The sequence below is a fragment of the Mugil cephalus genome, chromosome 4, assembly GCF_022458985.1.
Source record: "Mugil cephalus isolate CIBA_MC_2020 chromosome 4, CIBA_Mcephalus_1.1, whole genome shotgun sequence".
Lineage (NCBI taxonomy): Eukaryota > Metazoa > Chordata > Actinopteri > Mugiliformes > Mugilidae > Mugil > Mugil cephalus.
In genome coordinates, this window is record NC_061773.1 from 2,704,164 (window position 1) to 2,721,571 (window position 17,408).

The 17,408-nt window shown below is 44.9% G+C and overlaps 1 protein-coding gene across 3 annotated transcripts in view; it reads right to left on the reverse strand.

The window, feature by feature from the left end:
- Positions 1 to 427: 427 nt before the first annotated feature.
- The window catches only part of srgap2 (SLIT-ROBO Rho GTPase activating protein 2), a 56,786-nt gene continuing 39,805 nt past the window's right edge, over positions 428 to 17,408 (reverse strand). For 2 of the 3 annotated variants that reach the window (XM_047582795.1, XM_047582797.1), the window contains exons 4-23: positions 15,251 to 15,313; positions 13,846 to 14,061; positions 13,415 to 13,543; positions 12,097 to 12,318; positions 11,909 to 12,010; positions 11,617 to 11,814; positions 11,386 to 11,470; positions 10,719 to 10,746; positions 10,422 to 10,452; positions 9,701 to 9,761; positions 9,433 to 9,510; positions 9,210 to 9,344; positions 9,012 to 9,117; positions 7,163 to 7,387; positions 5,488 to 5,567; positions 5,001 to 5,199; positions 4,199 to 4,336; positions 3,866 to 4,082; positions 3,673 to 3,783; positions 428 to 3,593 (exon numbers count right to left, since the gene is read on the reverse strand). In XM_047582795.1, coding sequence (XP_047438751.1) covers positions 3,000 to 3,593; positions 3,673 to 3,783; positions 3,866 to 4,082; positions 4,199 to 4,336; positions 5,001 to 5,199; positions 5,488 to 5,567; positions 7,163 to 7,387; positions 9,012 to 9,117; positions 9,210 to 9,344; positions 9,433 to 9,510; positions 9,701 to 9,761; positions 10,422 to 10,452; positions 10,719 to 10,746; positions 11,386 to 11,470; positions 11,617 to 11,814; positions 11,909 to 12,010; positions 12,097 to 12,318; positions 13,415 to 13,543; positions 13,846 to 14,061; positions 15,251 to 15,313 — 3,018 coding nt within the window. In that variant the 3' untranslated portion in view covers positions 428 to 2,999. The remainder of the gene's footprint in view (positions 3,594 to 3,672; positions 3,784 to 3,865; positions 4,083 to 4,198; positions 4,337 to 5,000; positions 5,200 to 5,487; positions 5,568 to 7,162; positions 7,388 to 9,011; positions 9,118 to 9,209; positions 9,345 to 9,432; positions 9,511 to 9,700; positions 9,762 to 10,421; positions 10,453 to 10,718; positions 10,747 to 11,385; positions 11,471 to 11,616; positions 11,815 to 11,908; positions 12,011 to 12,096; positions 12,319 to 13,414; positions 13,544 to 13,845; positions 14,062 to 15,250; positions 15,314 to 17,408) is intronic. The other variant, XM_047582796.1, reaches the window with a different exon arrangement.

The following is a 17,408-nucleotide window of genomic DNA, read 5'->3' on the forward strand; positions in this document are numbered from 1 at the left end:
ATCCTTTTAAAATGGAAATACAGCAGTAGGAAATGTTCAGTTTCAGACATAATGAGCCATGCTGCATTCATATCCAGCATTTTGTTTTTGTATGTATGCCACCACATACCTGGAAGATACTGTACCGCGTGTGTCTATCTCTAGAGTGAGTGTTAGCTAACCAACATACAAGAGTTTTGAGGACTATCTACTGTCTATGCAGCTTTAGGAAGTTTTCAACAGGCAGTATTTACACTTTAACAAAACTCCTCAATTTTACTTTACCCAATCTTTCTTGGTTGTTAAAAGGGTAATAATCTATAATGACATTTAAATAACTGAATGTTCTCACTTTGGACAGACACAGATTTACTCATGAGCAGGTTTTAATATTTTCACAGATTGTGTAATGTTGCTAGTTTATTGCAACAAATGAGCTCAGACTCTATATAGCAAGCAATGTTTATTAAAAAACAGATCTACTACAAGAACTACACATAGAATTATATAAGGCCTATTTGATTAAACTACTATTGCTATTACTGTACAATATTGTACCAAAAAAAGAGTGTACCTCTGTAATGTACAACATTGTATATACAAAGTACATCTGAACACAGGATTCTCCAGTAATACAGAGACAACTATAAATAGATTTGACATTACAGTCCTCTTTTTTTTCTTTTAGTTCTGCTGTTTTCAAATGGACACAAAAAAATGCATATTCGACAATATTCAACTCCAAACGTATCATCCCCACACACAGTTAGTCCACATGCAAGCCCAAGTTGTTCAAGTGCACGATGATTGATTTGAGATCGGAGAGGTTCCCAGCTCCCCTCGACAGCACGGCCGGGACAAAGCACACCAGCTACTCACATGCATGTCTGTATGTGTGTGTCGATAATGTGAGTTATTGTTTCTGCATCACACGCACACACAGTCCCTCCAGTTGTCATGATGAGGTAAGAGCAACACAAATACGACAGGTAATACAACAGTATACAGATACTTTAAAACAAAAAACAACAAAAAAAGAAAAACACAATTTACAATTTATTACCTGGAAGAGAGCAACAGGAATGCAGAATGTGCTGTTATGTATACTGTATGCCAGGGTAAAATAAGTTTGGTACTTTTTCAGGAAAGGTTAAAAAAAAAAAAAAAGGCTTACCCTGAACGGCATTTGTCAACGTCTTAAGTCAGTGTCTGCATAATTATTATTCTTATATTTATTAATTCATCTACTTTTGCAAAGGTACATATTAGCAAAGAATATGTTACAAAGTCCTTGAAGTTGTATTTTTCTCATCCTCTTTTTGCGCATAAGCTGATCTAGTGTTGTTGTAACAGCGTCTGAAGAAAAGACATTTCCCTGCAGGCTCTTTTGTCGGGTCACATGTGTACAGTGCATATTTAGTTTCAGCACTCAGCAGGCTGCTGCTACGCCACAACTTGGGAGACGTGTCTTCCTTTGCGTCTCCAGACTGTTTTCTGTTGGGTGACCGGACAGTGGGCAGGGGGTTGGGTGAGGCCCAAACTCTCTCAATTCATGCGTACTCACACAGGGACGCACGCACATGCACACAACCAGACGGCTAGAAAACTCCACGTTTTACAGATTCTGAGCATTAATTGTGGAAAAACAATAAAAAGAAAACTCTGCTTATGAACGCGTTGGATGAGGTGGTTGGTTGTGCTTTTATCTAAACACACTCGAGAACCCTCCTCAGCTCAATGCTTCCAGTTATCATCATGATTATTAAATATACATACACACTATTGGAATAATTAAACCCTTTTTTAAAAAACAAAAAAACAAAACAAAAATCTGTTAAGTCTGAAGTATATAGTTGAAAGGAGCAACATGTAACTTTGTTTTAAGTCGTCCGACAGTTTGCAACTGCAGAAACAAACTGATCGGCCAGCTCGCTAATGTGGCTGCTGTCTATAGCCCCAGCATGCAAGGAAAACCTGAAAGGCGTTTAGCTGCCACAAAACACAGCCACACGACATTTGGACAAAATGTTCATGTGTGCGTGTACAGTCCAACATTACGTATAAAAATGCTGGGTTTCAGTGGTCCCCTACACACAAACTGTAACAGAGCTGCAGGAGAAACGCAGCATAATGCCACAAACTACCAGCTTTCAATATTTTTATTGCTATATGTGAAATTACTTGAATTTGGGCCATGTTAGGTTTAAGCTATGTTCCTGTTGTGGTACTAGTACTAAACAGCAATTTATAAAAATAAAAAATAAATCACAAACATATCAAACACTGGAAGAAGAGATAAAGTCAAAGCTCTGGATCACATGACTTACACTGATATTTGGCCCAGTTTTCAATCCTTTTCATCGTCCCAAACGTCCACCTCTTAACTCCCAATCTTCCACTTCTGAAGCAGCAAGTCAGTGTGTTTCATTTGTACACAGAGTGAGAGCTTAGCATTTCACAGTCTATTCTCTGAAATCAAACATCCTGCCTGCTAGTCACGGGGTCATTAAAAAGAAAAAAAAGAAAGAAAGAAACAAAAGAAAGCTGTCATGTTTACTATACAAAAATCAAACAGTGCTTTATTTTTTTTTTTGTGTGTAAAGGCAAGTAACACTCCTGCACGCTCACTCAAACACAATTTCATACATTACAAACTGGTGTGTGTGAGCTCCAGGTGCTGTAGGTGTCCACCCTGAGTCCTGTTCCCTTGTCCAAGATTTTAAAGTCCAGACACCTCTGGAATCTCTGTAGGTGGCAAAGTCTTTGAAGGGCCTTCGCCCTGATGCTAGTTGACCTGTAGTAACACAGAGCTGCCAGGAGGGGGCAGAAAAAAAAACCCGCTCAAGAGAGACCGTGGCTTTCTTAAGAACTCGTCCGGACATCAAGAAGTGAATGCTACATGTGAGTAGTGGGTTAGGGGTTTTATGTGAAACCAATGAAGTGCTACTGGCACCTGCTAGAAGAGCTGTAAGGATTTAAGAGTTCTAAAGAATCAGTATCGCGGTCCAGACTGAAGTGACCTAAGCTGGGCAGGATTTGTCATTAGACTGGGGTGGAGGTGGAGGCGGAGGGGTGTGAGGGAGAGAGTGTGTGTGGCCTGTAGGTGGAGGAGGAGGCGGGGGCGTTGGGGGGACAGTGGAGGTTGGGGAGCCCATTGCCGGGCTACCACTCCCTCCTCCACCCTTTGGGAACACCACGGGCTTGGGCCTTGTCGCTGGGGGGCGCAACTCTCTAAAGGAAGGTACAGATGAGGAGAGAGGGGAGGAGCACAAAGAGGGGGACGTAGCGGAGGGCAGGGGGCTCCGCGGCTGGCTCTTGGCCGGGCGGAAGGAGGAGGGCACGTCGCTAGCTGACGAGGCGCTGCGCTGGAGAGGGTGGACGTGGGAGGAGCCGCCCTCACTGTCCCGCATGAGTCGGGAGTGGAGCGGACTAGAGGGCTCCGAAGCTCCTCCTCCTCCACCACCACCACCACCACCACCACCACCACCACTCACACCTTTCAGTTGCTCCAGTGTGTCCAGGACCACGTCAGGGGTGTGTGTATGTTTGGGGGTGCTCTGTCTCTCAAACTTAGTGAGTTCACTCAGTGGAGAGCTCATGTTTGCATCAGTGTCCTGCAACAGAGGACATACAGTGAGCACACAGTCACAGAGTGGGACACGTGTTAGTGGTGAACTGTGATGAGAGTAGTACCTGTGGGCTGTGCTCCCCCTGGGCTATGAGCTCATGGTCCAGTGGCCTGTGGTTGCTGAAGCTCTTGGAGCGCCCCGCTGTGGTCGTCTTGCGTAGCTGTGGGCTCTCCACCTGAATGTTCACAACGGCCTCAGTGAATTGCTTTTCAACTTCATCATCATGCCGCAGACAAAAGACGCCACGGTTACTGTACCTTGGTCTTGAGTGAGGAGTGGCGGGTGACTGAGTTGAGGATGCTGTGAGCGCTGACGGGTCGTTTGTCTCCAGTCTCTTTGACCAGAGCCCCGCCAACCGGAAGAGAAGCTGTTCTCACCCCTGCTCCCCCACTTCCGCTGGTTCCTGCACTTGTGCTGTCACTATCAGAGCGGAACGTCCTCCGGATGCTCCCGGACTCCGGGCGCTTCCTCAACCTGAAGGAGACGAATGTGTCTATCATATTTACTGTGAACTTAAAAGTTCAGTCCGCTGAGAAAACCCAGTACTGAACCCGAAAAGCCCATCAAACCATCTATAAAAAGAGACACACTTGTTGAGGTTGGCCAGATAGATGTCAGCCACATGAGCTCCCGTAGGAGAGGCAGCGCTGCCTCTAGTGGACACCCTCTCCTCCAGCAGGTCCCTACTGTCCACATCAGGCTTCGGGCTTCCTCTTCCCACATCAGACCTGAAACAAACCAGCAATAGCTGATAAATTATCGCTATCCTCTTGACGCACTACACTCGCAAAAGCAACGTCACAACGTCTAGTGTCACTTTACAGCTCCAGTGTCAACAAATAAACCGTATGGGGTAACTCCAGTATTTGCTTGCTTGTCAGTCTTATCTTTGTGTCAGTTATGACTGATAGCTTTTTCCTCACCACCTACGTTGCAGACTGCTGATAAACCACAGATAAGTGGTGCGAGCCACATGTATTTGTGTGCTCATTTAGTATTCCTCTGTAGGTCAGCTCTAGAGCGACAGTGAAGTCTCAGTGTGATGCACCTAAAACCACCATCCCAGTTGTTCCCGGCTTACACACACATGTAATAAACCCTGTTATTGTTATTTAAATACCTGCTTGAATAGCACATTGATATGCTATGGTTTGCTCTTTTTATGAAGATAGATCAACTTCCTTTGTGACGGGGATTTCCACTGGACTACTTTCCGTGTTTACTTTTGGTCCCAATTGACATCATTCCCTCCGTGTTTTTGATTCGGATGTCCTCCGCTTTCAGTGAATGCAGTATTACAATGAACATTCATGACGCACAAAAATATAAAAGTGACACACAGGTTGACTGTCATTTTTTCAGTCCAGGCGAGTTACTGGGGGAATATCTTACGTGTCTTGGACCACGATGTACTGGTGCGGCACCAGTCCATCCACTCCATTGTGCCTTCCCTCCCACCAGTCTTCTGAAGCCCGCTGGTACAGAAGCAGAAAGGCGCCTTTCTTGAACGACAGCTCCCGACTGGTGCGGCCGGTGTAGTCGAACCGAGCGATGGCTTCGATCGGGTCCGACTCTGAAACAGCCAAGGAGCCTGAGATTCAGAGAACGGGTGGAGAGAGACGGGAAGTGACAGAGAAGCAGATGGCAGCAACAAATGAGGGAGAAAAGAGAAGTGAAAGGAGAGCAGATTAGTGCGTAGCAGGTTAGTGCTGTCTGGTCTGGTGACTACACAAAGGGTAAACATCGCTGCAGGGTAATTAACAGGTTACTGTGGCGACGTGTGAGCTGGCATAAAAGGGTAAAGCCATGGTAACTGGTGAGAAAAGCAGGCTTCTTGAAAGTACACAATGTAAAGTAGTCACATGCATGCGTTACCCACCATCCTCACTGTTGTGGCTGACAGAGACAGTGTCAGGCGCTGGTTCCTCCACAAGGGGGGGCTCACAGTGTGGACTGTCACTGCAGTGGACACAGAGGGGACAAGAGGTCAGAGGACGCAGATGCCTCAGACTGAAACCATGTGTTTATGACTAATGGTTTTCCACTGGGTTACACACCACACCACTACTTAGAGTGAGATCATAACTACCTCGAATACTTGTGTACTCCGTAAAATAACCGTTTTTAAACTGTGAGTGTCTCTGCTCGGATTACACAACTACTACTAGGAAATCTACAGCAAATTAACTTTAAAAAAGGAAAGTCTCCGAGTTTATTTTATTTAATCTTGTGGATCTGTTGTTATTCAGAGGTGACAGGAAATGTGGGAGGAAGAGATGCAACGCATTTCCTGCTTTTGAACTCAAGGCTGTTGCGGATGAAACTTTTTCCTTGTATTTATTTGTTCGGTTATATTTTCTGTGCACTCAATCCCCCAGTGTGAAAGTCTACGGTTCATTAAGCGGTGAATTCTTATTAGTTTGTTGTCTTAAGATTTTGTATATTGATATTAATAAGAGTGGAAAAGTTTGAAATATCGCAGAAAAGAATGGAACAATTAGGAGCAGCTGTGGTGAGCTGCTATATGAAGAGCTGCAGGTGGTAATAATGTGATTTTACTGTGTCTGTTCTTCCGTGCAGCACTCTCATAAAATCAAACCATGATGACTCACAGAATGACGGAAAAAGGCTGAAAATAGTCCGACTTCTTAAAGTCAAACCCAGAATTTTGTGAGCTGCCTTATTAAGATTAGTTTTTGAAAATGTTTGAGATTTAAAGGTAGCTTTTACTATCCAAAGTATGCAATATAATTGATTAAATCATTTAATTGTGTTTTTTTTCCCGTTGCAGACTCCCAAAAGAAAAAAATACCCATGATAATGTTTTGTGTCCTAGGACAGCTAGGGCAGCGTGATCTATGGTCTGTACACAACTGTGCTGACTGGCAGAAATCATAATGACTGGTGCCAAGGCTTGTCATTATAGTGAAATTGAAAGCCATTGTGTGCGCTGTGGTGTGTGAGTGTGCGCCTGCTGTGTTCTCCTGGGCTGATGTGGTCAGGCGGTGCTTTAATCTCCTGTGTAATGGAGGGTAAGCTGATCCTCGTGGCCCTCTTAGTCCCGAGTAGAGCAGACAAGCCGAGTCCCCCCACACTCCCCGGTACCCCCTAAATCAACAAGCTGCCCCTCCCCCACCATTCTGGCCTCATCATCTGGAAGCCTCGCCTCTAATGCACGGTTTACGCTTCTGCGTCTGTGACAGCTAGATCCTCACGCTGCAGCCTGACGTGCACCAGAATTATAACTGGTCCGCAAGAGCTGTGATTGGTCTGCTTGGTAGTAGCTTGTTTCTGTCTGCTTCTCCATCTCAACATTTTCAAATTGATTGTTGAAAGTGAAGCAGAAACAAAAATGAAGTAGACTGGTAAAAAAAATACAGTGTCGACTAGTGTTTTTTACAGAACAAGCGCCAGTCTACATGTGTGGTTATACCAACTCTTCGCACCGAGGCATAAACCGCACTTAACACATCCTCTGCCTTCCTAATAGCTTCTTTACGTCTCGTCACTCCTAAAGTGCCACTGTCACACGCGCCCTCTACCCCAGCCCTCACCAGAAGTCGTCTCCTGCTCCTGGGATGGTGTAGACTGGACCCTGCAGGTCCTGCAGCCCAGGAAAGATGGAGTCGTGGTGGATGATAATGGTTTTAATGAGTTCGTTGACGTGGGCCTGGCAGGAGACCTGGTCGTGGCCCTCAGGAACAGACATCAGGGTGGGGCCGAAACAGATGGCCAGGTTGTAGGGGTCCATCATGTTGTCCTCACTGTACTGGGACAGGCTGGACAGGAGGGAAAGCAGAGTCATCACAGAACGCTATAACCATAGCATGTCATTTATAACCCTGGCGATGGTGGAAAAGCTGTGAATGAGGCCACTATCTGTGAAAAACTGCAAGAGGTCCGATAGCTAACACTCCCCAGGCCTGTAGAGATGGAGAGACTGTGGTGATGGCTGTGTGTGTTTTAGAGAGTGAGAAGAAGCAGAAGCATCAGGGTGACAGTAAATCACTCGAGCCAAAGAAGAAGCTCTCCTGTCTCCACATGAGCTGTCTGGGACCACTCGGGTTTACCCAGGAGTCTCAAATGTCAGGTCTCCCACATCTCATCGCTTTTCACTCTCTTTTGCTAGCTCCCTGTCACGGTTTTTCTAAGGAGGGGTTGGACAGGATGGAATGTGTGTAGAAAAATGTTTTGCATGTGTACACAGGCTGTGGCATTTGTCTTCATTTTTAGAGGACTTGAGTTTGCAAATTAAAATAAACCTGACTCCAAGGGGGGAAATTAAAGTATCTGTGAAGGGCTAGTTACATTCTATGCACTTTGCACTTTGACTGCAGCCCATACTTGACTTTCCACAAAGGTTTAAGGATGTTTAGATGTGGTGTAAGAGGGCCAAATGAAATCTGGTGTTTATAAAACTACTGAGTGTGCATGAGCTGAGAGGATTCTTCCCCAGCTACTGGAGGCTGACATATTAATCCCTATTGCTCTGCATTGCTGCACAAACCTTTTTCTGCATCGCTGTCTGTTTCAGAATGGTAGATTCCACAAATCTGTGGACTTGATTGTTTATTTAACCAATAGAAGTGGATGCTCAGGCCCATTTGATACTGAAAATGATGGAACTGAAAGGTGTTATTTTTGTGTAAACAATGTTAGCGGTCTTGAAATGGTCAAGGAGTAAAGCTGTCACCTCTAGTTATACATTCATTCTCAGTCATCATAATGGTAGTTCAGTCCCTTTCACCATATGATGTAGACGTAGGTGAACGGCTGAGCACATTTACAACAGATGAAGCCTGAAGCAAGATTACCTTGTTTGCACAAGTGCTCAAGTGCAACTGATAAATATTAACTTTAAAATGAACATCAACAGGACTCTTAGTGTGCGGTAGTCTTTGTAGTTTGTTGACTAAGACTGTGTCACGTTGAATTTCTTTCTTTCTGTTTGTAGAACACAGCTTTTGATGTTTAGCTGTGGCCATTTTTATAGGACACCTATCCATTCTTTGTGGGGGCATTTGAGTCCTATGGGTTGAGGGGAGGGGCCTCTGTGGATCATCACATCACACAGATCATACTTGATCAGTTTGGATCTAGTGAATTTGGAGGCCAGGTGTGTCTGTGTCAGGCTGCATCCTGCTGGGGATGGCTGCTGCCATCAAGGAGTGTCATTGCTATGGGGTGGGGGTGTCTGGTCTGGTCTCGGTGAGTGCTACATGTCTAAGTAACATCTACATTAATGAATACCAGGTCCAAAAGTTTCCCAGCAGAACACTGAATTGTCACCAGATGGTCAATGCTATTTACTTCTATCAGTGGTTTTAATGTTGTGGCTGATCAGTGTATATGGGAACTGGCAGATAAATAAGCAACAACACATCTGAGCTTCTTGCTACTCACTGGTTGAGGAAGGCAAACAGGTATCTCATGATGATGAGGGTTTTACTTGGCAGGGACTGCAGAACTTTCTTAATGTGGACCGCCCGCTCCTGAAGGCTCTCCATTGCTGGAAAAAATAACGCAGCCACGACACCCGGGAGATTACTCACACAATCAGGCTCATGTAGGCGCAAACAGACCAGAGGAAGCGACACTTACAGACACAGGATATGAGGTCATGGAAGACTTCTTTAGGGAAGAGGGCATGGTCCAGTCCTCTAAAGTACAGTTTAAGTACACCGGCAATAGAGTCCATATCATGGTCATTCTGGTCCCCAGCCAGCGGGTCCTCACCTACATCCGCATCAGCAGAGGAGGAGCACTAGATAAACACTTAATGATGAATATAGTCACACATCCCACTAAATTATTATTGTCTTACCTCTCTCAAAGGCATTCTTAATGTCGTTGACTTCCACTTGGGAGCCTGACACTCTGAAGATGCCCTCATGCTGCAGACCTACGCAGGCAGAAACCAAGACCCTTTGTTCATTTTCACAATTGTGTAACGCTACAGCTTTTATTTGAATTTTTGTTGGTAATTTCACAGCTGATCCAGGACCAATCACGCTTGACACAGCGACGCAACCAATCAGGGCTGCCAAAAGCGCTGTTGCTGAACCTATCACTTGAGTGGAGAATTTCCTCACCATGGCGACTGATGAAGCGGATGCAGCTCTCCACCATCAGAGGAATGGCTTCACCCGATTCCTTAAAACAGGGGAGAAATAGGGGAGGGGGAGGAATTACTCCAGTTGGAGGAAGACATGACAGGAGACCCACATGAAAGGAAAAGAGAGCACGCTCCCTTCCTCACATGTGTCTGTCTGCACATGCACATGCACCGGTGAACACATTAAGCAGAAGTGAGGAAAACACAGTGGGCGCCGTACCCAGCTGTTGCTAGGAGACGGCACCTTTTCCTTCTTCCCTTTGTTTGTTTGGGCTTTCCAGAAATCTCTGGAGGCGGGGTTTAGTGCATGAATTACATGTTAGACTACATATGTACTCACTGCTGTGTCAATATAATAGTGGAGACTAATTGGAAAAAAAACGTATTAATGTCTTTATAAAACAACAGCTTTTGGACACAACAAAATCCACTCCACAAGGGGGCGCAACAAACAAGAGATTCCTAAGTGAAGTGGCTGCCTTTTTATTTATAAGAAAAAAGAAAAGAAAAAAAGACTGTAAATAGACTCTGATATTTGTCTCTCATAATAAACAAAGTGCTGTCAGCATCTCAGTGCCATCACATCCTGTGGGCAGAAGACACTGTGAGAAAACATGTGGCTTGAGTTAAAAACAAGGCTGCAGCAGCTCAGACTGAGAGTCCAACAGCCATTCAGAAACAAACACACAGATAATTACCTGCTTCCGTACTGTGGAGTTTCTACGTCCACTACACAGGAGAGAGAGAGAGAGAGAGAGAGAGAGAGAGAGGGGAGAGAAATAACGGCACTCTGTCATTATGTCTCCAGAGAAAGTCTATTTATGCTCTTGTAACGCTCTATTTGTACACACAGACACATGCGCATGTGTTGAGAATATCTATAAACGGTGACGGGGGAAAATAATACCCCTGGCTGCCAAAGAAATGGAGCTTTAAAGCTGCAATGGTATATGCAAGTGTGTGTTTGTGTATGAGCCCTCCTTCGCCACACCTACCTGGCAAGGCAGCAGTCAGTCTTCTGACCTAAAGGAGGGAGAAACAGGAAGAAGGGAAGAAGGGAGGAGAGAAGGAGGGAGAGAGGAGAGTCATGACTGAGTGACACAGAGATAGGCGGTTATAGCAGAAACAGGACACACGAGGACACAGGGAAATGAACTTCCCATTTAAGCTGTGCACACACAATTAAGGAGATTGTTTTTTTCCTCTAAGATTGTGGAAACACACATTCGGCTCAGAGGAACACCCCCCACGCCCCAGCAGACACACACCTTTAAATCCACAGCTGCATCCACATGTAGTCATGACCTCTCTCACACGCACACACGCACACACACACGCACACACACACGCGCACACACACACACACACACACACACACACACACACACACACACACACACACACACACACACACAGCTTGTCATTATTGGACGTATGAAACTCATTCTGCTTCCCTGCATGCTCCCTAATGTGTCCTGCTGCACTACACTTCACCATGATTCGCTCTGTGTTTTGCCTCCAGGCACCCTGATCTTTTCTGAATCCATCCTACTGATTGGAGTGGGTGTTGGAGAGGGGGGCTCCCAGTACACACACTCACGCAGATCGGAATCAAGGACAGACTCTAAAAAGTATGAAGGACAGTCTGGGTCTCCCACTCACTCTCTCCCAGGGTCTTCTCGATTAAGTCGTGCTTGGACTCCAGCTTGGTGATCAGATTCCTGCCTTCCAGGAACTCCTTCAGCTTCTGCAAATACACGCAAAGAAATGCATGCTCACAATGCGTGGAGATTTATTTAATACTGCTACACAGCACTCAGCTTTGTCAGTTAAAGGCTTGATCTCATTAATGCTCTTGAGAAATTAGGAATTATGTATGAATAAGCCACTGACTGTGAAGTAAAACTGTTCCGTCTCCTGCTGATTGGCTCGCCGCTTGGCCAGGCTGGGTTTGCTGAGATAGGATTCGCTGAAGGTGGACTTGACCGACTCCATGCTATTGCTGTGGTGGAAGCACTCTGAAACGTCGTAGTCCTCCACCGTCACCATGTCTTGAATAGTGGACAGAGTGGCCTCCATGGTTTTCTTCACCTGGTGGGCAGCGAGGGAGAGGAGTACGCATTACAACAAGACAGATGTGACTGACGCACGATCCTAGAGGAAGATCAGAAGAAAGATGTCCAACCTCTTCGTTCTCAATCTTCAGTGTGGAGAGGCGGGACTGCAGCTGCTGACACCTCTGGAGCAGCTCGTTATCCAGCGGCTGCTGCGCACACATCACTCCCATCTACAAAAACACAGAGTGAAGATGTAAATTTAACGCTTTCCGTTAGAGGAGAACTCACTCCGACACACACAAGCACAGGGCTCTACCGTGTCTCCCATGTGGGACTGGAAGTCAAAGCGAGCTGGGGGGCAGAAGACATTGTTGTAGGTCTCCATCAGTTTCTGTTTGTCCCCGTTGGGCTCCAGACTCTCAGCGGCTACCTCCAGTGTCTCCAGGCCAGTGTGTTTGGAAGATTCTACGTTCTGCTCCGCTGATAAGTAGGTCCTCAGGGCACGGTGGAGGCTGGCATGGTAGCCCAGGTCACAGCACTGTCACACATGTACACACATATCAACAGATGGTATGGAAATAGAAACATGGATGGTGAAAAGCAATTACTCAAAGTTTTCTGCTTTTACCCTGCACTTAGGTTTTTCACAGCAGAGACATAAAACAAACATGAGGAGAGAAATGATAAGGAACCAAGTTGTGAACTGAAAACAACCCAGCACTCAGGCTTGGCTAATATAACACATGGAGCCAAAAACTAGAGTTCCTCATATGGCTACTCAAAGTTTTATCGAAAAGTGACAGACCTCCATGGTCTTTGGACTTCTGACTTGAACATAAAAAAGGGTTTTGCTTGCTCTCTCCTGACAACTGTTTCTGGATTTTGGTTTCTTTGCTTGTTTGTTTTTTAGTTATCCTTTATTAATCTCCCATGGGAAACGCCGTTCTCTGCATTTAACCCATCTAGTCATACACACAGCAGTCATCGTGCAGTGCCTGGTAACACCTTAGCCGTGGATGTAAAGGGGATTCAAATCAGCCATTTTTTTATTTTTATAAAATAAGAAATTGTATGACATGCCCCTTAAAATTGTATTAATCCTTGAACCAAGAAAATATTCTCTAGGTGGCAAGAACAAGAACAAAGTTCGTTCTGACCAGGTCATTTATACTTATAGAAACTCAAGTGCAGAACTCCTGGTAAGCCCTCATAGGCCCCTCCCACTGCAGCATACAACACACACACACGAAAAGCACTTTTCTTATTTTGGGATGTCGGCCAGTGGTTTGACGTCTGTGTCTGTTGGATCATGCTGTTCATTCAGCATGTACCCACACACAGTATGCCCATCCCTACCCAGGTGAGATAAGTGGTCACACTGTGAATATTAGCATCTGGGAGCTCACAGAGCAGTGTGGCTGCGAGTATTTCAGCATTAACCAAGCCCACTTCGAGTTTCTGACCAATCACACAATAGTAATAGTCGGACACCACACAAGAAAAAAGTTCTGCCTGGTCGCGCAGTGACTGAAGCTAATGTGAGGTAACTGACCGAGGGGCCACCACCGGCTCAAACATACACGGCAGATACTACCGTTTACAAATGTAGAGCACAGCACCGTGTTTATACTCACATCAATAATGTCTGCGAGGTCATGTATGTAGTATTTGAAGACACAGCCGTTGGTGGCCTCCAGAGCCAGCAGGTACTCATTCCTGGCCTTCATGGCTTTCAGCTTGTTCTCTGTGTACTTGGCTTGTCTCTGATAAGAGAGAGGGAGATAAAAAGGAGAGGAAATAAGTGATAGCGGAGAGAGTGAAGGGAGGGAGAGGGTAATAGGTGTTAGAGTGAAACACCTCGGTATTGATTTGAGATAATAAGGAGCAGGGAAACCGTGTTGCTGTGACAGGCCCCAGCTGCAGAAGACAAGGTTAGCAATAAGCCAGTCGTGCCCTTATAAATCATTCATGACACACACAAATACATCTGTGTGACAACAGGTGGGGCAGGCGCTCTCTGCCCTCAATTTCCCCCTCCTCCTCCTCCAGGCCAGGCCTCGTTTACCTTCTCTTTCATCTTCTCGATTTTTTTGACACTGGAGCGACGCACTGGTTTCTCATCGCTCTTGATGCTGGCCAGGGTGTCGGGGGAGCGGGGTGTCTGACGGTCGTCCTGTCGACCAGAGCGTCCCATCTGCTTCTCCTCCTGCTTCTCCGCCTCCTTCAGCTTGGACTCGGCGTTCATGCTGTCGGTGTTGTACATGTGGTACGTCTTCATCACCTGCGAACAAGGGCGGAGATTTTGAAGACAACCACGGATGAGTGTTTTTCCCAGTGTGTCTCTCCCCTCAGCGCTGGCTCCGGATCAAAAGCAGCATTATGCTGGTAGGCCTCACAGAGTGAGTAGGGCGCTAAACACTAACAGCACAATGCGTAGACATGCTTTTTTATTCATTTTATTGGACTGAACCTCCGGCAATAGCATTCCACAATGTGGCAGGGAATGAGTCACAAAACCAGCCTCTCCTCCACCACAGTACTGAGCTTAGAGGTAGAGTGCACCATGAAGAGTTAAACAATTGAAACGAGAGTGTGTTTGGTGCAGTGTCAGCCTTATTTTAGTGTCCACTACCAGAGCCACCATTACATCGCTCTGCTTAAACCCTCCGACAAAACACTGCAGACAGACACACACTGGCCTGTGTGCAAGTATGCACGTGACCGTCACTCAAACCAGATCTATTTCTGTCTCTTACTATGGAATATAATTACAGTGTAAGACTTGCTTTTATGGGCCTGGCTGAGCTGGAGCTACACGCTTGGTAGAAAACCCACACATACGCAGACAGTGAAATGCACTCGCATTGCCTCAGTCCCTTTGGCAGTACTGTGGGCACTACGGCGCTTATGACAGTGTAGAAAGACTAAAACAATAGACTCTGAGGTTTACTGGGTATAATTTCTAATTTAGCCTTGTGTTCGCAGCTAATTTGCAAATGATTCTATGCTACAAAGTACAACTGAGCCTGGCTTTTGCAAGAATTTGTGGTACTAGATGAAGGAGGGGTTGACCAGTGTTGATGCACCAAACATTGTCTCCTTGTATTTGTGTTATCTTATTAACTTTTGTATAAAGGTAATATGATGGAGTTTTCACATTTTTTTGACACCAGTAAAGAAAGGGCTGCTAACCCTAGCACTACAACAGTAAGAGCTTGTTCAGACCTTACATAAAGACCTGATCTGGGCGATCAGATCACGTTAAAGTCAGGTGTGAAAACCCTAGGACACAATGAGATTTAAAAGTGGTCAGTTTAATGCCAGGTCTGAGCACACGTACCTCAAGCTGGCCATCCGAAAGTCCAAATCAGACCTTAATGCAAGGCCCCAAGTCTTTTCTGTTGCGCTGCTTATGTACACATTATTAGGGCTTTTCATATAGTAAGTGTAATGGCAGAGTTTGTACTTACGGTGTAAAGCTCATTCAAAACTTTCATCAGGTCCTCTTGCAGCTGTACACCAACCTCTTTGCTCTGAAGAGACAGAAAAAGGCAGACTAGTGTGAAGAAACAGTCCTAACCAGTATATCATCTTAATGTCATGACTGTCTGCAGTCCACTCCGTTGGCATTTACATCCCTCCCTCAGCGACAACAACAAGGAAACACCATGCGACACGATCCACGCTGCTGTTGTTATGCAACTGGCCAAACAACCTCATCACTTTGGACACTGTTTTGCCAACTACTTTTTGTGTATTTGTTCATAATAATATTCTGTAAATGTTTTGATTACAGTGTTTATTTTTATTTCACTTTAATCTAATCTTATTTTATTTTACCTTTCTTGTGGTTTTTATGAGTGTTAACTTTTACGTGCAGTGAAGTTACTGTGACAAAGTAATTTCCCTCATGGATCATTAAAGTCTGTCTAAGTCTAAGTCAAAGGTTCTCAGTCACCCAGGTCTTGGCATATCCAAAAAACAAAGCTGGAACAAAGGCAACTGCACATGTTGGGTCAATTTGCCATTCTGAGTCCATCTCTGGGCTCATTCAAACATGATCAAAACAGACTCTAGCCATGCGAGTTTCAGATGTTCGCCACCCATTGATGTTCCAAATAAAAACCGTACTGCCAAAGCCTTTTGAATAAAAACCCAACAAGACCAGTTGCCTTTGTTTCAACTTTTGTTTTTTGATTTTTTTCTGTTCATCTACCTGGCCATTTCTGTGTCAACCAATTAATTCTATACCCACATTCAGGAATGCGTGTCAACCAGCTGCCCCATCATAAATCAAGGCCAGGTTATCTGGCTGAGCAGGAGTAGAGAAGCCTCTGAGCCAGACAAATGAGAAAGGCACTAATGGACTTGATGGATGTGAAGGGAAAGCTACTGATACTGATCTCTACATGATGGCAGAGGCAGCAAGAGGACAAAAGAGCCAAAGACAGAAGGCCAAATGATGGAGCTGCAAAAGATTAAAAAAAGACACAGGATGATGGAGAGTAATACAGACTCTACCCTTCTCCAACTACTTATTGATGACTGAACAACAACTCCACACACAGATAAATTTGGGATCCTCTCGTACTTTTGCATAAACATGCTTAGACTCTCCCAAACTACCAAAAGGAGCCCATTTAAACTCCAGTATTGATCCAAAGAGACTCATGAAATCACACCAGGTCAGTTTTAAATCCTGGGTTCTTCAAGCAGAGAGCACAAGATAGGTTATATAGTGTCAGGAGATCGGACATGGATAGTGTGCTAATAAAGGAAAGGTGAAATGGGTGTAAAGCTCTTAAATTTTGTAGTTTAATCATTTCAAACTATCTTAAGATGTAGTACCAGCCCATTGTGCATAGACAGAATTATTTAAATCACTGCCATGTCCTTAATGAACTGGTACAAAAAGATTGTAGAATCAACGCCAATAATCTTGACTGTCAACTTTGATAAACTACATATATCTTGAGGAGCTAATGTTACTTGATTAAACTGGTGCTGGTGACAGCGGAGATCAATGGCCGGCACCTTATTTTAGTTTGTGAACTGGAAATATTGTTACTCCAAGTTTTGCACATCAGATAAGCAGACCACTAATGACTCTGGAACAGCAATCGGCTTTAACCACCATATATTACACCAGATGAGCTGAGGTGTAATATAAAGAAGGAAAAGCAGAGGGCCCAGAAAAGAGCCTTGACGTACTCCACTAATTGTGTTATTTCTTATATAGAGATTCCTCTTAGGGCAAGTATGGACAATGAGAGTTGTGCAAACAGCTAAGAGACAGCAGCTTTGCAATAAGGACTGCATTTATTTTATACTTATTAATCTTATTAATAACATTGTGCTTTAGCTTGTAATTCAATCCACGCTCAGAGCATGAGAGGTAGAAACATTGCACTGATATGCATCCCAATCCTTTTCTTCCAATCATTCGGTCACGTTTATTGCAGGCACGTGTCTCTGCATTAAACTAGGGTATAGAGCTTCTATTTTTTTAGTAGAAGCTTCAACTGAACCCAGGTGTCTGTAAAAGGCTGAGTTAAGTCATTGGTACATTTTTCAACAAGGTCTGTCGATGCAGTGAAAGCAGCCAGAACCACAGGAGGAGTTTAAATC